The sequence below is a fragment of the Chelmon rostratus genome, chromosome 15 (genome assembly GCF_017976325.1).
Source record: "Chelmon rostratus isolate fCheRos1 chromosome 15, fCheRos1.pri, whole genome shotgun sequence".
Lineage (NCBI taxonomy): Eukaryota > Metazoa > Chordata > Actinopteri > Chaetodontiformes > Chaetodontidae > Chelmon > Chelmon rostratus.
Window position 1 is genome coordinate 5329614 of NC_055672.1, and position 24744 is coordinate 5354357.

The 24744-nt window shown below is 42.4% G+C and overlaps 1 protein-coding gene across 1 annotated transcript in view; it reads right to left on the reverse strand.

Moving 5' to 3' along the window:
• The window catches only part of slc25a21 (solute carrier family 25 member 21), a 96903-nt gene that overhangs the window by 20222 nt on the left and 51937 nt on the right, over positions 1-24744 (reverse strand). The window contains exons 3-4 of the mRNA XM_041953917.1: positions 13123-13171; positions 1018-1101 (exon numbers count right to left, since the gene is read on the reverse strand). Coding sequence (XP_041809851.1) covers positions 1018-1101; positions 13123-13171 — 133 coding nt within the window. The remainder of the gene's footprint in view (positions 1-1017; positions 1102-13122; positions 13172-24744) is intronic.

Consider the following 24744-nt stretch of genomic DNA (forward strand, 5'->3'; position numbering starts at 1 on the left):
AGAGAGCGTGCGTGTGGGGTGAAGAGGGCACTGCTACTGTAGCAGGATGGCTGTGTCTGTTGAACTACAGCCAGCACACGACTTCCAACTGTCACTTGCTGGCCTCTCTCGCCGTGCGCTCGCTCACACCTCGCAGCAGATCAACTTTATATCCGCTGTAAAGCTGTCGACTCGCCGTAAACAGAGCGAGTGGCAACCACTTTCTCCTGCACCTGCACTGTCTCACAGTCCTGTCACAGGGCAGGAAGAGGAGGAGGGAGCGTGGCTGGAGGACTGTCTTCAGTTAGTTGTGAAGGTTTTACATTTAGGTTTTAAGCCAACAGCAGCTGCACTCTTTTCCAGTGAGAGGTACAATGGGAGATAAGGCAGCTTTAGTGCAGGATATTTCTGCAGGCTGTTGACAGTCACAACGGCTGTTTTAAAGGATCCAAACCTGTAACACTTTCCAGGCACTAGACCACCAACTGTTAGTGGCATTTGAATAAAGCAGCATGACTCATAATATTTTTTACTGCATATGTATTCCACAGTTGGATTTTTTCCTCAGCAGATTATTTTTGATGGAGGCTAAACATACTTAAATGTGGAAGCTACACCATCAGCAAATCCCAGTTCAATTCATTTATAGTGTGGTGCATATATTACCAACGCTCCTGTACTTTTTCACATGCTGTGCCTTTGTGGCGCTGTGGACACTGCTGGCCTGCCATCGATTGACCCTTGTGTGTTTCAGCTTTTTCTTTATATGATCGTATCTTGTATTTTTAAAATGAATTGTTTGTGTATGTAAATGCATGTGCTGCAAATTGCCTCTTGGAAGGAAAATACAGTGTTTTGAATTATTACATAAAATTAACGCCTTGACGCTAAGCCATATGTGATCTGAGTGAAGAACAGCAAACAACTCCTTCCCTGTACACAGGAAAGAGGAAGACTGGTGCTCTAAAGAAACTGTATAATGAATTCATGACCCTTTTGTTGTCCTGTAGTCGGTAATAACTGTTGGGGATAACTTACCCCTCTCTGCGGAAGATGGTCCGGAAGCAATCACCCAGGCTCTTGTAGCTGGTGGGGTCACTGGTTCCCCTTTGGATCTGAAACCTGCAATGACAAAGTTCTCATTAAAGCTTCTATCACTGTAAATATTCCATAAAGCAGCTCTACATTCCATCTAGTTTCAGTATCAGGCCTTAATGATATACTGTACATTGTGACATCTGGGTGTAAAATACACTTAGAACAAATTTGATCTTATCTCATAAATGAGCTCATTTCCCTCCTTATTTTCCTCCCTTCTCCCTTTCATCCACTGTTTTTTCTTCCTCTGCCAAGATGAGAGGCTCCTTCCACCAGGTCCCCCCAGCGCAGGGGAGAACTCAAACATTTATTTAACCCAACCGATCCAATTAGCCACCCAACTCCCCAGGACCAGGCCTTTTGCAGCAAGCTTTTCGGCTACTAACATGCTAGTAACCCAACTGTAACAGCTCTTCAGTTACGTGTAAATTTTTAATATGATGGAGCCAGTCGAGGGACTTTTTGTTGTATAGCAAATACGCTGGTACCTCCCTAATAAAGGCTGGTGAGCTGTGTGTAAATCTTTTACATGAGAGACCAGTTGGGGGTGAAAGAATGAACATAAACGGTGCCTGTTAGAGATGAAGAGTTTCAGGTATTGAGACGATGAAGAAGAAGAGATCTCATTATATCCTGCCACATGGCCTAGACATACTCCAACAAAAAAACATGTCAGACTAAATTGTCTGATGAGATTATGCAGTGATTTTAGACCGGCTAATTTGGGCAATTAACAAAACACAATAAATGAAAGTACGGTTCAAAATGTGATGGATAATAACTTGAAGTATTTCACTAATTTTCCTGCAAATAGTAAAGACCATCAGGGATTCTGACGCAGAGGTGAAGAGAGCAGGAGGAAACAGGACAAGAGAAAGATTCCCTCCTCATATGGCTTCAACTGCCAGGTCACAAGGTCAGCAGTAAGTCGTCCGTGCGGGTGCCTGATGGGGCCATAAAGGGCCCCCGGGTTCCAGTAGAGGGGGGGGGTTTAGTGGGGTGAGCGGCCTTTCATATCGCTAACAGATTAACATCTTAGAGGGGTGTCCCTCAAATCCTATTTGGTGGATTCCCACATAGCTTGTAACCTGTTCCTGAAAACCAGTTAAAACAGCATAATAAATAGATGTCTGACACCATATTAAAGAGAAGAAGAAAAAGAAGGGCCCATGGTATGAGGGGATGGTAGAATAAGGGGTACAGAGGGGGGGCAAAGACCCGGAAGATTTAAGACTAGTGGGGCTTGTAAACATATTCAAATCTGGCTTAATTAAAGGCATGTGATGCTGGGGTCAAGGATGGAAGGGACCCTGTCCCCAGTCTCCCCCGTCTCCTTTGCTTTGCCTGCCTCGACACGAGCCGGCCCTTAGAGAGTGGGGTTGGCAGGGCCGTGGTCCGGTTCCAGCCCCCTGACTCGGCTCATGACCCTGGGGTCACCTCATTTCCTCATGGCCCTCTCCTACCCTGCCATAAAAGCCAGGGACCAAACAGCAAGGCCCAGGGAGTGGGAGATAATAGGGAGGACCAGAAGAACTTGTGACAGCAGGGGAACCATCAGGCCCCTGGCTAGGAAGCTGCTAATGTTGCTTTTCATAGCAACCAACAGTGGAAAATAAGACTCAAAGCTTCAATCAGTTCTGCTTGAATGTCCTGTTTTAGAGGATTTGTACAGACAAAAAGCTCTAGTTTCTGTTAATAAGGCCTCAGTGACGATATACTGGTTGGCTGAAGAAGAGCACAAGATAGTCTCCTTGGCTCTAGCAGATTCACTTGGCCTTGGAGTCAGCCATCCGGATCGTAAAAACTCTGCAGACAGAAAACCCAGGGGCTTCTTTTAAACGCACTGCTCAGAGCATCTCCTTCAATCATCAGCGAAAGCTAGTGGAGATACAGTATACTCAGAGGTGATGAGACCCGTGAGTTCATCAAGAGGACCCCTCCTTTCATTTCCTTCCCACATCCCACTCTCTGTGTTTGTGTTTTACAGGCCCAGAGCTGCCCAGGTGAGGGTGAAGGCGAGGGCAGGTTGCTGCTTCTGTGAACGAGACAACGGGGTAAATAATCCTGAAGACCTCGTCCACCTGACCTCCACTGCCTATAAAATTACAAACTCTAGGCGTCCCCAAAGAAGTCAAAAAGGTAAATGAGGGCGGAGTAGCAGACTAGAGCGCCATTCTTCGTATTTTTATGGACAGGGGCATGGTGTTTGAGGGCCTTACAAGGCCGTGTCCGCTCCCAGACCCCAGTGGTAATGGGCTTGAACCAGGGGCCAACAAGACGGGCTGTCACCTCAGAAAGGACAAGATGTTGAGGTGGGGCTCATTAATGATGGTGTTAAAAAGAAATGCCTATGGGAAGGAGGTAGGGGAGTTACTGGGTTGATCAAAAGGCAGAGGCTTGATGGGCCATCTTTTAAAAAGGGGCAGGCCATGCTTTTTAGGAGATCTCTTAAAAAATATGCCCTATTAAATGAGGGGTATTCCCTCAGTGGCACTTGGACCAATTTTGATGATTTGCTCACTTTAAAATTTAGGGTCTATTAAGGCCGACATGAAATCACATTTATAGCTATTCAGACAGATCAACATATAAATTAACACTCTATATAGCGAAGTAATGACCTTCTCTACAACAGGTACTTACCTTATGATATCTATTATACTGCAATATTTCAAATTGTGCAATTTTCTCCAAGTTTGAACATTATGATTTATGTGTGTTGCTGTGTATTTGGACTGGTTGCTACAGTGAGAGCCTTGATCTACTCATGCCTTCCCTCTAGGAATGCCAAGGGCTTTGACAAAAAAAGAAAAGAGAGAGACAAAATATATGATTGGAGAAGAAGAAGAACTGAATCACCATGGGGAAAGGATGAAAGCGATTTCTCATGATAGATCTGAAGTGCATAAGACAATCCAGAAGGCAGCATAAAGGGCAAATCTATTTTTTACAGCCAGACAATTAATTTTAATGAGCGGGATCATAAAGATGGTAGAAGTCCATTGCATTTGGTACATGAGGTTAAGAGCACATTTCCGACCTAAATAGTCCAACATGGCAAATGCGGCCAGTCGTGACTTTAGCCATCCAATCGTGCTTCAGGCTGAGAGAGGGTAACCAAAATTAAAAGGGTCTCCTTTGGATCCAATAGTTGCTTGTTTTGACGACTCAGTGTTGTTGACAACAATGCTGACTGACTCTCGCTGATTAAAAAGAGTGTTTGATGAATTAAAAAAAGTTTAAAGCCCGACACTTGATGTCTAACACTGAACACGCTTTTAGCTATTTCTTTAAAAGGGATACACTCCCAAATTTTGATGCTGTCTAGCTCTTTTGCTTCTTCGTGGTTTGCACTTACTTAGTTGCCTTGGACAAAAGCGTCTGCCAAACAAATGTAATAATGTTGATTTCAACTGCACAATAACATGGAAAAAACTAAACAAGAAAAGAAAACAAATATTGATTGATTGAATCTATGACAAAACTGTTAAAGGAAAAAGTGTTTGAGTGCAGCAGGAGGAGGCCAATAAAGACGGAGCTTTGGAGAGAGGAATAGGAAAATAAAGTCGAGGGGAAGAAGATGCAAGATGGGAGCAGAGGGGAAGTGATAAACCTTTGGCGCTTGTGACACGGCAGGCTGCCAGAGCTTGATCTGGACCAGGCCAGGTTGGGTTACACCAGCACCACAGTCCTACTGGACCTGGGACAGCCCAGGTTATGGAGCAGGCTGTGGTGTGGATGAGGGAGAAAAAGTGGCTGTCAATCTGGATCTTTCTCACTCCGTAGAAGTGACTCCTCGGATTCCCTATGGGGATGTTGGGACCAGTTTGCCGGTCCAGATGTCTGCTCATATACTGTGACCTCTGTGACCCGAGATCGGGCTGTGTTACCGAGGAAGAGCAGGAAAAGAGCTGCATAAAACAGCACGAAGACAGGCTAGGCAGGGCCAGACCAAGACTGAGACTCAGATGTTTTGAGCATTACAAACTTCTAGCTGACTGACAGATCACTCTATATGTTAGAGTGGACTGTTGCAAATTTAGAAAGCCACTAATGCTTAAGTGGTGCACATAGGTGGAAAAAACGAGTAGTCTTACTGACATTTCCAGTAAGTGGTTGCATAACAGAAAGGATTTCTTGGGTGTTTAAACTGGGGTCTCTTAACCTCTGCCAAATGCTGTTAACTGAAATCATGGTGCTAATGTCTGAGCAATAATTTTAATTGTAGAAGGTATATATGTAACATATATAACAGTATAAGAGATATAACAGTAAAAGTAACATAAAAATGTCATTTTCCGCAGGTCTGCAAGCATTACTCAAGAACCTTTCTTTAATAGGCACTGAACTAAATTGATTCACAATTTCAGTGCAGGAGAAGGAAGCAAATCCAGAGCAAGGCAAAACAGGAAAACAGAAGCCATGACAGATGATGGTAGGCTAGACAAGTTAGGTCAGGACTACCCGGTGATAGACTGATTCAGGCTGGCGACAATAACAGCTACTTTGATGTGAGGAGATGCTGCGGGATTTTGGAGACTCCCCTGACAGCAGGTAACCACTGGCTATGAGACAGAAGACAGCTACCCTGCATGCTTGCAGAGAGAAATCCGACAGTCACTATTACTACACTGCACTATCTTGTCTCAGCCCTGTCTCGAGACGCCAAGACACAGAAGTCTGCTGTGGGCGCCACTAAACACCCCACAGACGCTTAAAATCAACAGAGATTTTTCAGAAGCCTTCATTGTTGCTTTAAAATTGGCAATGTCAGCTCCCTAATATATTGTTTATTCTATGTAAACATCAATAACTCGATGTGTTGATAGTGATACTTATTTAGATGAGAATCATATAATATTGTTTTGAAAAGGCAGATGAGCAGAATGTGGACTAACCATCACCCGACTGTTCGTGGATAAAGAGGGATCTAAGTCAAAGGCTACCACTATGTTCTCTTTCCATCTGTCTTCTTTGTCCATTTATCCCTTCCTTTCATCGTTTAGCTGACACATACATCTTTCTCAGAGAAATGCTGCTACTCTATGCTCCACTGGAATTAGCCAAGAGGCTAGTTTTCATCTGTCGTCCCTAGGTGTTAAAAGGGCTTCCTAAAACACATCAAAGCAAAAACAAAACAGGGCATGCAGTCAAGACTGGAAAAGGACACAGTTGTTAAAAACGTTCAAAGCAAAAAGAGAGTTTGGTGATGACATGCGTATGTATTAATCATCCATTGTTTAGTTGGTAACTGAAAGCTCTATAAGTGTTGTCTGGTGTGATTTGGAAATATATTAAGCTCTCTTGAATCTCTGACAGACCAGGCTGACTGGCTAAAGGTACTTTTCCATGCAGTGCAGTGCAGTGTCCTCTCATAGGCCACCCAGTGACATGATTAGTACCGGATCTTGAGTTGCTATCAGCTACAAGTGGTGGTGGAGCTAAGTGGGCAGCATGGTGGGTCTTTCTGCATGGATTTTGCATGTTCTCCCCGTTTTTGCGTGGGGTTCCTGCGGCTGCTCCGGTTTCCCCCGCCATCAAAAACATGTGGAACTGGAGATGGTGCCCAGGAACTACTCAGTGGCCGCCCACTGCTCCTTATACTTAGAATGGGTTAGAATGCAGAGAATGAATTTTCTGTCTAAGATTAATTAAGGATAACTTAAGATATGGGTAAACAGTAATTTAGATGAGTTAAAAGCATAGAATGTAAGCCAAACTAAGTATTAAGATTTAAGGCCGGTACAGTCTATAGACAGTTTTACTGGACACCAACCAGATCCTGTACCTCAGATGCAAATATTTTAAGAGAAGCATGAGTGATATGAAGTGTTATGGATCAAGCCAGTGATGCAGACCTTTGAAACACAAAGGTTTATAATCAAGCTTAAAATGCAGTGGAAGTAGGACTTTGTGGCAAAGATCCAGGAATTAGGGAAGAAGTGTAAGGCCTGCTAGTGGGTCCGTGTGTCTTCGCAATTCTGCTCATGCCAGCAAACTTCTGCAATTAGATACATTGGCAAGCAACATATCTTTAAATACGAGAAGAATGAGGAAGCAAGTAGAAGGAAAAAATGCACGTGCTGTGCAATGGCCACATGCACAGCACGTGAATGTTTTAACCACATCACATGCAGCTTTTCCTGCTTTCAGCGACTTCAAGAGCAGCCCTCTTGTATGCTTGCTACAGATTTGCCCACAGCGACATTTCAGACACCAATGGCAACTCCCACAAGGACGAGAGCGCGACTTGTGTGAGTACGTAAACATTGATGGCTGTTGAGAGAACAGTGGTCACTCTCTGTACAGATTCTCAGAACTACATCAGGGAAGGAGAAGACTGAGGCTGCACTTCATGCACTAGGTGAAAAACGTAAGCTCGCTGCAATGCCTGCCTCCACTGCAGCCCAGTCATCATCTGCTCAACTAGACTCAAAAACTGCTAGTATGAGGTTGGAAAATGGGTGATGGAGGCGGGATAAAAGATGTACAGACAAGCACGTGTGAGTTTTCAGAGTCAAAAAGAAAGAGAGAGATGGGGCAGCAGGGGGGCTGCACTGTGGTTGCAGCACAGTCAGGGTCTAGTGAAATCAAAGCACACAATGCCTCCACTCTGTAATTAGTGTACTGGAATGTGAACCCCTTCACTGATAATGATTACAGGTGCTCCAGTACAACACACAGACACACACTCACAAACACACAGACACACACACACCTGCTCTTTATGTGTACCTCTATCTGTACCTGAAATCTCTAGGCTAGTTACATCCCCAACATCTGTGGGTAACTGTTGCAACACCAGTCACATTAAAAGTAATGGGGTAAGGTTTTTAAAGTTTGAAGTCGTTGCATTTTGTTGACAACGAAATGACATTGCAATTGCAGTTACATGATATGCATCATATACTGCCACAAAAATGGGACCACCTGCACGTCCCATTTTTAGGTCCCGAATTTCACGTTATTCATGAACTTACCAATTTAATAGCTTGTGAAGTGAAAAAAAAATGAGTGACACTCTTAAGGAAAAGCAAAGGAAGGAAGGAAGTACTCCAGTTTATGTTCAATGATCCAAACCATTTTCATCAACTTTTTCGAACGTGATTCTTCAAAAAACGCATAAAAATATGTTGATGGGAACACTGTTAGTATGCAGCAGGTTGGGGAAAGACTGGAGTTATGGCAAATAAAATGTGGATAAAGTATGGGTTAAACTGCAAGCCTGTGATGGGAGGTGCAGAATCGTTCAATGTGGACGCAATACTTAAGGATACTGAGCAGGTCGGTAGGAAGTTATGTCTATCTCTTCATCAGTGCATGTTGCACATGATCACAATAGTTTACATTTTCAATCTGATTAGACAAATAATTCAGCTGAGCCGCATTTTTCATACAGAGGACTGAGGCATCATCCAAGAGAGCACGACTGGAACGCAAAAGCATTTTTAATCCTGCCAAATATGCTGCTCTGCTGCGACTTGCTCTCTCCCCTTTGCACTGGATTCGTGCTCGTGCACCGAAGCGACGCACAGACTGAACTCGGTTTATCCTGCACGCACGCTGCATGTGTTTGCCTTAACACTGTGAGTAAAGTCTTGCCCTGCGGTCTCAGAGCGCCGGGGGGATTAGGAGCCGGCTTGACGACCGCTGACCTGCCTGCTCCTTTACAAGGCAAGATCAGCTATCAGGCTGCTGCTGCTTTGTGCCCTGCTGTTTGAGGGTTGTGTCAGGGATTCCTCCATAAGTGCACTGGGGTTCACCAAGCAGTTGGGGGCAAACGGAGAAGGAGGTGGGGTGAAGCCTTTGGGCCGTCCTCAGCGCTGTCACTCGTTTCCAAAAAAGACTGGACGTCATCTGTCAGAACCCTCATCAAAGATCACTTTCAAGGCCCCCAAGCGGGACACACTTTCATGCGTGCTGTGACCAAATGGAGGTAGTGTTGCCATGGATACTGCCACGAGCAAGGGCCAGTACCAGGTTTTTCTAATCATGCTTGAAACAGGCTACTGGCAGGGTTAGCGGTTTGCAATGAGTCTGACAGCCATGTCATACAAGACAATTTACAGAATTGCATAATTCAATACAAATCTGCTAAAACACATGTACAACAGGGATTTAAAAGAAAACATTACATAATCGCTCAACAAGCTACAAATTCAGAAGGAATGATGGAAGTTTAAACAATGCATTCAACATGTTGTTGATGACATTGTTATATAATATGGCTTATATTAACAAAAAGCAGTGACTGATTCAACAACAGGCTAACTGAGATGACTGTTGAAAAACTAAAACCACAGACGACAAAATGTAAAAACAGTATAAATAGTTAATGTTCAGTGGGAGGGGTTAAAAAAGCTGGAGGAAGCGTTGTTATCGGAGAGGGGGAAGAAAGACGATGAGCCAGGGAACAAGGAGAAATGAGAATGGGAAAGCATGAAAGACGGGAACAGGGAGAAAGTGCGAGTGCGGAGGAGCAACAGAGGTGAAGAAGGAGTGGCTCAGTCAAGAGTTACTGCACAAAATGCATCTTTGGGGCTCATTACGGCAAACACATCAGATCACGTGCACGCTGCAGAAACTGCAGGAAGTTCACGATGACAGGAGGAGCTGTTCAGGGAGGTGCAAACATGAGGAAGGTGTGGCTTCGGTATTTGGGCGGAAGTAAAAGGGACTGACGGGAAGCTGCTTTCAGATGAGAGTAAGTAAGTTTGCGCATGCATGTGTATAAGGGAGGAGCTCCATGTAACACGATCTTGACATGAAGGGAAATGCAGGCTCAGTCCAACTCTCTAATGAGAGGGAGAACCTGATCAGAGTCAGATGGGGTGCCCCGAGCGCACAGCCCCCTGCAGAAAGTGCCGCCCGACACCCTTTGTTACCTCCAAGTGAGCTGAGACCAGCCCATGAACCATGTAACTAGGTGGTTTCCAGGTTAATGAAAAGCTGTAACTCCGGTCCCACTGTCTCTCTCGGCTAAACTGACGACTGGCCTCTCTCCCCACACCGCATCGCATCCTCCATCATCACCCCCTCCCTCTGCCGATGAAGGAGGGGTGGTGGTGGTGGTGGGGGGGGGGTCAGGGGCAATTAACGGTTTACTTTGTGTGAAGTATGCTACATTTACAGTGACTCACAATGAGAAAAATGTCTCAATTTCTGGATTCACTTTAATTTTTGGATTGCGTGTATTAAAAGCAACAAAAAACAAGAAACAGAACTGTCACAGCTGCAGATGTGAAGTTACTTGTGTAATTAATAGTTGCACTGAACTTAAAATAGCTCAGAAAAACTAATCAAGGCACACAGCTTTCCTCCAACATACCATGCTTTATTCCCCAAACGATTTTGGCTATTTGGCTTCATCCGACCTGATGTGCTTGTGTTGACATTCAGTTTGGTCTGCACCTCGGTGTGTGTACATTATCAAAGAATGGATAATGAAAATGATGATATTCTGCTTTCTGTCTGTGTCTATCATTGTAAGTGGAGTATTTTTGGGTAAGATAAGCACAATTTCCTCGAACGTTCTACAACAAATGATTAATTTATAATGAAAATATTCATTGCTCTGATAAAAAAGGCCATTTCACACTACAACTAATGCTATTAATATGCATTTGTCCAGTAAAACAAGTCGTAAGCAAGACACTGAACCTACACACAAATGGCCAATACAAATGTATTCACATTCAAGTCTTTAACAACGATGAAAGAGGCAGTAAGTCACGCTGAGGGAAGGTGGGCTCTGCAGGAGTCCCTCAGATGTAAGATAGATGTACTTGTTAGCAAAGGTGAGTGAAGGGGGTCATGGCTTGACTGGTCAGTGAGCAGCGCAACGGGGAGTAAAAGTACAACAACAAAGGCAAAAAGACACACTATGAATCAACTGACAAGACTTTCACTTTTACGTCCCATATCTAAAGCAGTGTGCAGTGTGGTCTAGTCAAATACTTGCCATAATTACCCAAAAGCATCAGTATTTTAATAGCATTTCTAACAGTCACAGTGGACTTGTTTTCCTACTCTCCTTTAAAAAAACATCTAGTGGTCCAGATTTTGTGCTATCAATCATAGTTTGAAGTTGTGTGTGCTACCTTTTTTCAAATCTCTGGAACAAAGCTATACATTAATCTGCCAAAGTAGTCGTCTTGGAGGACGAATCAGTATGTGTTTAAATGAAAAAGCTGCCAAATGCTCCTTTCTGATTCATAACAGCAGTATCTGGCAACTGGTGGAGTGTTTCTACACCAACTGCTGCAGCTAATCCTAAATCTTTCCCCTCCTCCTCCCCCCTCAGAGAGAAAGATAAACCCTCATTTGGGAAATAGGTAAACATGGGCTGCCAGGCAGGTACACATTTAGTCAAGTTTACCTTCAAAAAAAAAAAAAAAAAAAAAAAAAGAGGAAAAGGGAGAAAGAAAGAAAGAAAAAAATCCCTTTGATTCTGAGTTGGTGGAAAAAAGTAAATTTACTCCAGTTGCCGTTCAATTTGGACCGGTGGACATTAAAGCAGCAGCCAATGCCTAATAAGAGCCATGCCTGAGAGAGCGCGAGGGAGAGAGAGAGAGACCCAGCGGAGGTGTGTCCGTGTCTGACTCTCGGCTCCAAGGTTCCTGCTAATAGATTTCAGCTCCCTCAGTGTCCCAATTAGCTGGTATGTATGCTCGGCTTATGAATTCATGTGTGGATGTTAAGTGTGCGAACATGCATGTACAGTGTTCATGCAAATCCAGGCATGTATGGTATGTTTCTGTGTGTTTGTCTGGCATTCAAAATAAGCAGCAACCTCCTTGTTGTTTAGACTCTCATGACGTCATCTAAATCTCCAAATTAAAACAAACAAAAAAAAAAAAACTGCTGTTTCTTGCCTTGCAAAAAAGGAGCAAAAACCAAGAATAAACCCTGAGCCAAGACCAACAGGAAGCAGTTTACACAGAACCATTCTGAGCCACAGAATCAATCAACGTAAACACATGGCGACACAAACGGAGAAAACAAACAGATAAACCTGTCCGTTTTTAAAGCAGCTTTTACCTCTTTTTAAGGAAGAGCATTACAAAGAAAATAGTGAGTGCACTTTTAACCCTGACCCCGTGTGAGGACGGACAGGCAGAGCTCAAGACTTACCTGTAATAAACCCCCAGAGCTTCTACATGTGAACATAAATCACACTGTGTGCCTTCAAAGTATCAAATATCTACTAATACAACGCCGCTCACCCCTGGCTTTTATCCCCGCGTTTCCTCCTCTGTGTTCTGGTGGTGGCACTGCCTTCAAAGTGCAACCATCTCACTTTTTTAAAAGGCACGCCAAGCAATTTATTTACCAAGAAACTGCTGCCGTAAATGACAGAAAAAGCAGTACAATTTACTGACAAGTATGGGGCAGGGGGGCTCAGAACGAAGCCAGAGGTCTTGGCTAGGCCTGTGAAAGACTATAAAGCTTTAGTAGTAGCCCACGACCTGTTTACGGCTGGCTGAGACACTGTGGTGTGAGGCTCCTGATCACTCAGCAGCTCAAGACTGCTGCCACTCTTGCATGACACACAAATAGGAGACGGTAACGGAAAACAAGCTATTAAAACGTAGCCATTCTGATTTATCCTGTGTGTCCCCTTCTTTCACATGAACCACAGACCATAACAAAAAAAAAAGAAAAAATGGCCTGATTCTTTTTTCTTAAATTAAGTAATAAGGTAAAATATTTGAGTGATTTGCAAACATTAAAACATCTAACGTTAGCATTGTGTGGGGAATAAATGTATAAATGATGCATTTCATTTTCCACAAAATGTCTTGGGCTCTTGGCATCGGTGCCCACTTATGTGGAGAATGAGTGCAGAGTTGGCCAGGCCTGCTGAGCTGGGAAAAAAGACCTGGTATGCTTGGAACTTCACTGCAAAGACCCAAATACCCATCAAGAGGATTCAAGGCAGATGTGGACCAATACTTGCTTTCTTGCAAGTAGCTTATGCATTAGGTAAATTTACACAAAATATGAGTTAGTGTATGAGTTCTCATGGTTGAACGAGTGGCTTACCTTGTCTTCACTACATCGAGGGGATGCATCAAGCAGATCTCCACCAGACCTAAAAAGCAGAAGCAGTCAGAATAAGTCAATGAAATAATTTTAGAACTCAATTCTGATCACCAAAATTCAGCTGTGTTTATTTCTTGAGAGACTCAGGTACTCCAGGGAAGCCATAGCAACAGTCATAGACTAAAATCTGTTAATGCACCAGGCTCAAGACAGACATGACAAAAAACACCAAGAAAAGCACAGCATGGGCGATCAACGTGGTACTCTCTTAGGTCTGGGATATCCCGTCACTTCTCCAAATTTGACATGATTACGCTAAATAACTATAAAGAAATAAGTTATCCTGCCTGCTGGCCTGCCCACAGTGAGAGGCGGTTGCTATGGTTACTTTCAGTGCCGCTGCATGGAGCAGTGACAGAAGAGAGTAGACTAATTTTAAACCAATAAAATATGTTTTAATCATTATTTTCTGTCACGTTATTGAATCCTTTAGTAGTAAGCTGTGTTCTAAGAGGGATAACGTAGAGTGAGCAGGTTCCTAAGGAGAAATAAACCTTGACGGGATGCGATAGAAGCCTGAAGCGAAGAACTTCCAGGTTCTGTTTGATAAGTAAAAACTCAAAATCCCATTGACAATTGTAAATAACAGGAACAAACAATAAGAAGAACAAGCTTATATCATTGTTAATTAAGTGTTTCTCTCTCTTTTTTTTGCATCTTTTAATGAACAACATTTTCCTACAAGCCAGAGTACATCACGCATTATTCGTCATAGCGCAACAGAAGAGATGTGTCCACGAACGAGCTGAGGGTCATTGGTTTAGACATCCGTAATAGCAGCAGGACAGAGAGGACGGACACTGTCAGAGTTTTCAGGCAACAAAGATAACGTCTCATTGTAAATTCTCATTCTGTGCTCATAAAGTAATTGCTGTTCAATTTGTTCAATTCATCTAAAATCGAGACCTTCTAAACTTTTAATTGCAAGTGTTGTACAGATGTGGATTTGTCTTAGGATATGAAAAGTAAACCACACAGAGACACACAGTCAACATAGCAGCACACATATATGGCTGCGAAAACATGCTGGTAGAGGGCTAAGCACGTACTCATAGAACTGGAGTAGTAGTTAGTAACTATTTTCCTTGCTATAATGCCAACTCTTGTATTACGAAGATGTGGAAAGTAACATTACGAGCAACGAACTGCATTATTTCTGTTGTTAGCTGCAAGAACCAACATGGTGGCAGTAGATGAAGACTTTTCATCCACCATCTGAGGTGAAGGCCCAGTGGATTAACTTGATGGAAATGTCCTAACAACAACTGGCTATGTTGTGCACTAATCCTTTTACTTTGGACTGATACAATACAAAACATGATTAGATTCAAAATGAAGTTCAAGGATGGATGGATACCAAGTCCAAACTTAGAACCTGGAAGTTTTGCTATTTTTTTGGTGCTCTACTGTTTATTTTGCTGGACAGCTTGTTGAATTTGGCGTTAGCATGCTCCGTTGCTAATATGGCTGGTAGCGTCTAATATAGACCCACATGCTGGAGCAATGTTGCCATATTTAATATTGAGGCACAGCCAAGAGAAACCGTGTGAACGTTAAGCCTCATTTGAAGCCAATTAAATAACCAGAGTAGTAGCTTGGATGTGGGAAACTGTTTTTTCACATTGCTTTTTGTGTCTCCTCACATAGCCAGAGTTAACGCAAGCTCAGCTGGTTTTGTTGCATGTGTGTCTCTTGCTGTAAAGACAGATATGCCTCCGGTACACTGACTGTTGTGCTTATGCAATATACTTTGGGTTTTCTGCCAAATAAATGTTGTTAAGATGCTAAATCCTACCCCTCGCCTAACTCTGAGAATGCATCACGTTACATTTAATAACTATCCTAAATTGTGGGACAGGTTACTCCTTCCAAAACACATGTAGGCCTATACCTCATTTTCATTCTTGTTTGAAGCCAATAAACACATCTGTTTTTTTTTTATTTAATCTTTTTAACTAGGTAGGAAAAACAGGTAGAATCATGTTTTGAGTGGAGGATCCTTTTTAACTTTAGTAAAACTGTTGCTGTAAAAAAACAACAACAACACAAATTTTAGGTCATATCGCCCACTATCGCTCTTTATCAAAAGAATCTCAACCTATGCTGTAGCTATTTGTGATGGCACTTTCATTCACCCTTTGCTTTAAGCATAAATTTGTCTTAAGACGGTTGACACATGGTTGTCACTTGTCAAGCAAAAATGTAAACAGCCGCTAGTCCAGCTTCTCAAACGTGAGAATTTCTTTGCTTTTCTCTGGCTTATATCACTGTGAAGTTCTCTTTTTACAGTGGGCACATGACACTGCTGGTGTACACAGGTCAAATCTACCATATTGACACAATGTGAACTTGTACATATCTGTTAAAGCCCTGGAGGATCACATTGCAACGTAAATCTGATCTCTTATGTCAAGTTTGACAGCTCACCTTTAAATAATCTGATAAGAAAGTTGCCTTACTGCTAACCCAGGCACAAGTAAGGAGATGTTGGTCCATGTGATTTTTTCCTTTTCAATTTTAAAGCAGTTTTTAAAGTAAGAGTGTTGTATAAATGTACTCCTTGTTGCCACCGAATGGTTTTGACAGACAGCCAGTGCCTGCCAACCCTCCACGCGAACCTTATCATCACTCTGATTATCACTCTGCCTGATTTAAACGCCAAATACCTCAATAAGTCTTGGTGTTTTGAGGCTTGTGCCCTCTTTGCAAGAACATGGGTCTAAATGAGTGATCCAATGAGACTTCTTTCCAAAATTCCTGTGAGTGACTATAATTGTCTGCACGTTGAAGGGCTGAGGCCACCAACCATATCATCCATGCAAACCCAGTACATCAACAATGTGCCAGCAGCTGGAGAATCAATGCAGGCGGGTGATCAGTGAGGGACTCTGAGGTTTCACACACACGCTAACTATGTGCATCTGTGTTGAAAAGCCACTGCTTTGGCACGGAGGCCTTCTGACTCAGTTTTTTTTAAACTCACAATTCTCACTACATCCCTTTACTTGTGCTCCGAGGGCTTCCCTTGCAGATTCCACGTGTGTGTACACAGCTGCCGTGCAATATGGACTCTTTCTAATTTGCTCAATTAAACATATTGTCTATAAAAGAATGTGTCTTCTGGGGGTTTTCCAGGGAAGTAATTATCAAGTGAAATAACACAGGAAAAATGACTTTGTCTACAGTTGAATCTTAATGTTCGAATGGGGGCCAAGCTACCGGCGGGCAAGAGTCAAACAAAATTCCATCTGTCACGGCTCAGTTGGCCGACTTATAAAGCCTCCAGAGCCCTCAGATCATTAGACACTGGTGTCCTAACTGTACCCATGATCACAAGTAAACCTGGTGAAGGTGCATTTAGTTACAATGGGCCCCCCTTCTTTGGGACAAACCGCCTGATGATATAGGATGCATAACAGCTGCACCGTCTTTTAAAAGCAAGCTTAAGACCTGTTTTCTCAGGCCAGGCTAGCCAGTGCTGGTCTCGCTCTGTTAGGGTGGGTAGCGAGAGGGCTGCGGATGAATAATTGTTATGAGATTTTTCCTTTATATATACTTAAATATATATACATCCTCTATTTCATTTTCGTCATACTCATTGTGTGTGAAGCACATTTAGCCTAGATAGTATGACATGTGCTATATCAACAAATCTGACTTGACTATGGTTGTTAATGATACTGCACAGAGAAGGTAAATACAAGAGTGCTTTGAATGCCTTTGCTATTAATAGGCCTGCAGTGAAGGTGAGATCTTTCAGCAGGTAATCAGATTACATGATGAAACCAAACCTGCCTGCCTGCCTGCTCGATCAGCCTGTGCAAACACAAAATACTGGGAAGTGACCGAACATGCTCCAACATGAGATGAAGTGGTGAGAGAGCAAAGTGCAGAAAAAAAAAGAGGAATTTCTGCAAACTCATCCAAACAGTACACCTGGACACTAAGTGGGAAGCAAAAGCAAAGAGAAGACCATACTAGCAACTTCTAAAATTCTCCAAATCTCCAAAAGACTCCTGCAAATTGTTTGTGATGCATTTTAAAAAGAAGCCGTATTCACTTTCTAGCAGAAAAATTAAGTTTTTATGCCACTTTGCATCTGCAAAACCATCACATTTGCAAAAACTTAAGTTAGTTAGTAACTATCTGCAGGTTTTATAATCTCACCTGATCTGCTCACATTAGACTACCACGTGAAATGACGTGAAAAGACCTACAGGTTATGACCTGAACATACAGTATTTAGATCACTGTACAGATTCAAAGTGTTTTTATTTTTGATTCTGAAGACTGATATTAAGGCCAAGAAAACATTTCCAGTTTGGTCTCAAGTGGATCGTGATTTATTGTGTGGGTACATTTAGAAAAATGTATTAATTTGTCACATGAACAGTAGCCTTTAGTCACTGGCTGAACATGTTGGATGTTGGCGCAGCACTGTCTCCACACACCACATACACAATAATGGAGGGGACATGACAAATATGTGATTATCAGAATATTGCATCAGAATTTGGGATTAATCATTACTCGTACTGTAGCTAAAAGGTGCACATCTTTCTTGTAATGGGTAACATGTGTGCCTCTTACATTTGTAAGCCGGAAAAGGTGTAAAATGGGATAGAGTCTGGAAAATAATACAAATAATACCATCATAGATAGACTGAGAGGTGGGACTAGAAAACAACAGCAGCAAATATATCAGTGAGGTAAAGGCTCAAGTCACGTTATCATTATTAACCAAAAGGAGTGCACTGCTATTGTTACTTGTACCTGCAAGTGACCAGAGCAGCTGTGCACATCTGGACACTTAACTTAAAATGATTCCCACTAGATTTTGGGCCTCATCGTAAACCTCAGATTACAGGAACTCTAAAGGATACGGGTTACCAAATGCTTCATTAACTTAGAGCGGTAACAGTAGTTAACACTCTTTACTAATTAACAGGCCTGCCCCACTGCGCCGTTCAGATACAGTGATTAGTTCAGTGTGTTGAGTTTTGTTCTCAGGCTGTCAGTATTTGGTGTCTGAGCGCACTATGGACCAGTGACTTTAGATGCGAGTTTAATGTCAGTTAGCAATGCATGTGGTACCTCCAACGTGGCAGTTGCAGAAGGATTATACGATGACAAGTGTGAATGCAAAACAACGTTGTGTTTGTTTGAGCATCTGTCTAACGCCGTTGCAGACGAGGCACCTTAAGAACAGCTGTTGGCAGACGAGACAAGAGGCTGTAGTGTTCGATGGAAAATGTAAGAGAACAAGTGCGCGCATAATCCTAAATTAACCTCTGTAGGTACCACTCTTGTTGAAACTCAGTTTAAATTGATTTATGTCTATCTATATTGACATGTTGGGGGTTTGCCATAGAGGACAGAATCAATATGCAATGATTAACACACTTCCCATTACACATATCCACTGACTACTAACACTACCTGAGGTATTCTATCCATCAGTGAATTAATTCACCCTCAGACAGTAGGGCTAAATGAGAGGCATTTTATTGTCACTGAAAAAAGTTTGAATTTGATAAAGTGATTTTTGCTGGGTTTTGCATGAAACAAGCACGTGCCTGAAGAATATGAGCATCTCTGTGCCACCGCAACATTTCATTTTTAATGGCATGTTGTGATGCAATAAAACTGCTGCTCCTGTAATTTGAATATTACACTTGGCCATATTTTGATGACAATAATATTTGGATTAATTATTCAGCCATAATGTAAAATAAAGGTATAATAACTAACGCAACTGGAAAGTAATTTAGTGATGGAGTGTTGTCTTTTTTTGGCCTGTTTCCACTTCAGGTCCCAGGATGTCTCTTGACAGCTTCCAGTCACAAAGGCTCTCTGTGCTGTAAAGGTGAAGAGAGCAACAGTGAAAGTTTTTCCACTCAAGCGTAAGTAAGAGTCAAGCGAGAACAAATGCTGTTGTGTTCCTTGTCAATCAAATTACAAAAAGGTGCAGAGGAGGGTGTTGCATTTATATAACTGATGACAGCTACACAAAAAAAATGCACCTGCCACTGCAATACATTTCGATCTGCTGAGGCTGTTCTTAGTGAGGCACTTAATGGCTGATATTTTATGCAGCTGATTTGTTTTCTGCTCCAGCTTTGCAGGAAATATTTAATGGTTTAACATACAGTCTGCCAAGTATGACTGTCGTTTATTTGGATTCAGCTCTGGCGGTGACACGTCTTGGACACATCTCTGCAACAAAAGACACCACATATGTACTTTCCCCGACACCACTGAGAGGCAGCTCCTCGCTGCACTGTGCCCCTGTGCATCATGTTCTTCCACTCCAGCTGTCAGCACATGCTACTGTTTAATCATAGAGCGCGGTAGTAGTGAACCCACACACTCCCGGGAGCACTTCACACTCCTCTGTAGCCTCTGATGCACAGTCACTGAGCATGGTGAGGGCAAACCAACGAGATGATGCTACTGAGCAGCTTAGCTCAGCCTCCCCTTCTCCGGCTTCAACTTCTCCTGTAGGCATCCACCTCCTCCAGCTGTGAGGAGGGGGAGTAATATTAGAGTGACCTGCCATCTGGTTGACGTTTATGGCTTTGCTATGCATCAGTGAGTGACATATTGGGAGATTCCCTTATTTGAAGGCTCTTTTGTTTCTGGACCACAATGGTACTGACAGGGCTTGTCATCCAGCGCCTTGCAGACACACTCAGTTAGACACAGGCGCTAATGACAAAGGAGCGTCTGGAGCGCAGCCATAAAGACACACTCCTACATATACACTACAGTGCTGCTACATGCCACAACTGCATTCTTCGCCAAGACACAGTATAAAGGCTAATTGTGCAGTGGAAACAAAACAGCTACAAGGATACAGAGAGAAATTACACAGATTTTATACTGCGACAACATGCAGTTTTGATTCGACGCCTGGTTTTCTTAATGCACAGAGCTGACATCATATGCAGCACTTTAACAGCCGTGGAATTTGGCTTTTGTTTCGGGTCGTGGATAAGAAGACCACATGGCACACACAACGAGGCCGGGTGTTAAAAACTGCTGCATCATCCCTTATTCAGCTGGGGTGCTTTTGTGTTGAAGTAAGTCTCTGGGATGGACTCAACAAGTAGCCTCACTGGTAGCACTTGTATTGCCGCCACCGGATTGGCCAGATATTCCAGGTCGTCTGATGACTTGTCTTCCAAAGAGAGAAGATCATACATCACGCAGATGATTATCTGAGTTGGTTTTGGCTCGGGAATGCACACCGTTTGCTCCCACGCAAAAGTGAGAAAGAAAACAAAAGTGCACCAGGGAGTGATTGCTCAACGGGTGCAGGTGTCATCCATCATGCCGAGACACACACTGAATGACTGTAATTCCCAGCTGCCACAGGGAGAAGGTCACTGCCACAGGAAGCACAGCTCCCCCAGTTAAATGCACTAATACACAAGAGACACACTGGCCACTCACTTCACACGCTTCCAATAGTTTATTAATCGCGCTCATATAAAAATGTAGAATTTTCATTCTAACAATAGATATCCAGTGTTTGAAAGAAGTGAATAACAAATATAGTAAAATTATAGATTTCGTTTTTCAACAACATGAAACATAAATTAGGTCACAGACAAGCAAAACTTGTTTCAATAGTGTGTTTCAGAAAATGAAGACGTTGCTAATCGTTTTAAAAACATGTTACTACACAATATATTTCTTGGTTCACTGAGAGCCAAAGCAGAAAATCATAGCCCATCCTGGGGTTTCAAGGCGTGAGATGAAGCATAAGAGTGTCATGATGACAGAGCCTCCCCTCACAGGCCCACTCTGGTTTTGACAAGAGCTCCTGACTCAACCTGTAAGGTGATATCTCATGCCTCCATGTCCTCCATTAATACTTTTCAAAACACATCAGATCTGGAATGCTAAACAAACCCTGTGAGCTGCTGCTCCCCTGCAATTTGTCAACTGCAGTAACAAAGCCAGCATGATATCCATCAGCAACTGGGCAGGGCCTTCTGATATAGAAACTCTGATTAATCTCAGGATCTTTTAACACAGAGGCAGAAATACAGGTGAAAGAACGAGGAATGTCACGGCAATAAATGGAGCGATAAATAAAAAGATGCACAGGCTTATGATTATCGGCCACATAAACAACCCATGAAAAATAGAGGAATTAAAAATAATTCGTTTATTTGACTGCCAGGAGCATATTTTCACCTACAGACTTGTGTCTCTTTTATATAAGCCTGACCTGCCACTCCTCAAACACTATGCTAGGTTGTGTTGATTTGAGCACGTTTACCTTTTATCACAAACAATCAGAGCCTGCCTGGCTACATTTTCATGGGACATTTAATCTGTTAGTTTATTACTAGATATACCTGCTATGACTGGTGACAATAAATCTATACTGTATTTGTAAGAAAACACTTGCGGTTGGCATAAACAAGGCGAATCAGGGAAGTGGGTCAAAAGAATGTAACATAAAGGCACCAAAATAACATGAGGCCTGCCTGCTTAGGTGAGGCCAATAAACTATAGTTAGCACCACGTGAGGCACAGTACAGCATTGAAATACTGCCTTGGAACCAAACTTGTTTTTAAAGCAAACAGGCGGTTTTAACAATTCCAAACTGATCGCATTAAAACTGAAATGGAGTATAAACCATTTTCATACAATAATGGTACAAGCAATCTGTCATAGGAACATGTAATCACCTCGGGGGGAGAGGGGGACTGCGGCAAAAGAAATGCCTGTAATTCCTACATGTTAAAAGGCACTGATTTTTTTTTTTACAGCTAAAAAAAAAGTCATTAATGCAGAAGCAGGCAACAGTGTATTTGTGTATTAATTTATTTAATTCAATAATGTAATGATGTAATGCATTACTAAAAGTGATTTATGCGCCCCATCTTCTATCAGAGAGGATGAATCTGTTCTCAGCAAATTAGCAGAGAAAAGGAAACCAAAACCAGCAGGAAAAGAAAAAAAAAAAAAACCAACATCATATCAACTCTATCTCCCAAACTAAACACTAGCGTGGAGGAACTGATTATGTAGGAATTTACATATTGAAAAAAAACACAGAGGATAATGGCTCAAGACATCTGGAGAGAGAGAGAGAGAGGCAGAGCTATTAATCACAGATATCACCAATCAGTCTTCCTGTCTCGAGGGTGCAGAAGTGTCCCGGTTAACTCCCCAAACAGTCCCTAATTCTGCACTTGAAAAAGCTCAAAGGGTGCTTAGAAAAACAAGCGAGGCCATCTCCAATGACTGCGGGGGAGTTTTTAACTGAGCGCCCCCGACGAGAGGTGCAAGCGTCCCGGCATTCCGCAGGCCTGCGCCGGCTGCTGCTGCTTCATCTGTTATTATCACCTCCGAGGGCACGTGGTGCATACTATTCACACTATACGTAGCTTAAAGTCGAATCAGAAAATAAATTAAATGGTAAATAGTAAACATAGAACAGAGTCTGAATTGTTTTCAAGATTTTCAGCATGTTAAAACTCAAATTAAATGAGGTAATGCCGCTAATATAGATTTATTTTATGATCTATGTTTCTATTTCTAGAAACAATATTGGCTTTGTATCTTTTTGGAAAATCAATGCTGTCCAAACCCATATTCAAATTGTGTGTGTGGAAGGGGAACTATTCCCACTCATTTACGCAGATTATTTCATTTGTAGAGGATTTGAGGTTTCCGTCGTGGAGCCACTAAAACAATGGGCGTGCATGGAATATTGCTTGTGGTGCTTACTGAGTTACCCATAAAAAAAAATAAGAATAACATGCAGCATTCAGTATCCTGTGCAAGATTTTGATTGGGACTGAAGGGTCTCACGAAACAGGTGAATGTAGGCGGACACTATCACAATTACACCATGAAAATGCAATTTGTCTGTGCCAAAATGAATAAGTTCTCAATAACAAATGAGACCGTATATCCTGCAGAGCATCAGCACATCCTGTTTCCAGATCAGGAGATACTTTTGCCTTTTTTGCATAACAGTTGGCCAACACCCTCAAAAATCCAACATCTAGGTTATTTCTATATTTGATGGCATTAACGAACAAAAGATATATCAACAACACAATACAAGGACTAATATATCCTGTCTGTGAAGGACATGTTGAGTTTTCAGGTGAGTGTGCTGTCTCCAGTTCAGATTTATCGTTGGAAGTCATGTGTCATGGCGCATTTCCCCACTGGCTGTATGCAGAGACAGCTCGGGTATGTCCCTGTCTGTCAAACTCGAGATGAACTCTGTGATATTAATGGGAGCGTAAAGGTGTGTGTGCGAGGTGTGTGTGCTGTCGACTGGGACAGGACCTTAGCTGCCTGGCCTGAAGGGCTAATGATAAGTTATTGACAGACTGACAGACAGATCGTGCCGACAGTGCTGCCCCGTCACTGTCGGAGCCTCCCTCCTCCATTACTGTCATGGTTTTCTTGACACCTGTGGTCACGTTTTTTTTTCAATACACGACCATGTGATGCAAATGCATGAGCCAGCAGCACGGAAGCTGGTGACAGGAGGAGAAGAAAAGGGGACAAAATGGATGCAAAACCTGGTGTAACTGATGTTTGAGAGGAAGTGCCCTGTGTCACCTCGGGCTGATTCTTTCACAAGGATCGCTTTTTAAACAAATGGCCTCCAACTCCTGCAGGACACCTGTCACCATCTAAATAAACTATATAATCCTGTAACAAAAGCTTACAGAGATTACCATGTAGTTCTGCAAATACGAGCACAACACACGGCCAGAAGACCCACAGGAGATATTAATAATAGATGCTTAGATTGTTTAAAACAATTCAGTGGCTCAGACTGGGGGGTGGGAGCCCATAAGGGGTCACAACATAAATCTAAAAGGTCACAAGATAATTACTTTGGTAAGGGGAAAATAAATATGCTACATAATCTTTTATACCTTAATCGTTGGTTCTTTCTTGGGAAAATACTGTTGAACAGTAGTCAAACTGTACTGCTCACCAATCATGCAACCTATTGAGGGATCCGAGATTTCCTTATATTTTGAGGCACTGGCAAAAAAAAAAGATCAGAAGCACAAGCTATTAAAATACATCTGAGTATGACATTCACTATAGAATGCTAATATTAATTAATATTAGCCAACAGTGATTATCTGTAAGATCACGGATCAGTATTTCAAATTTTCTCTGTGAAATCAGAAGTATAAAGTCAGGTCAGAGAGCACAGTGGCTATACATGGTTTAGAAAACACTGAGATCATACAACTACTGAGGAGGAGGAGTCAAAGACAGCAAAAATTCAATCTATAAAATATGTAACTTGTTATGATTTGTCAAATTTTATTCAGTAAGTTAAATGTTAAATTATGGCTCCTGTAAATGTTATTTACCAAAGCTCGTTGAATAAAAGTCTGGTAGGGAAATACTGAACCATTTATTGGGCTAAAAGCAGTCACATTTTTAGATATCAATTCATTCACTTATTATCTATAACCGCTTAACCTCTGGAGGGCCGTGGGGGGTTGGAGTCGATCCCAGCTGCAATTGTGCAAAAGCATTTAAGTATTTTTCTA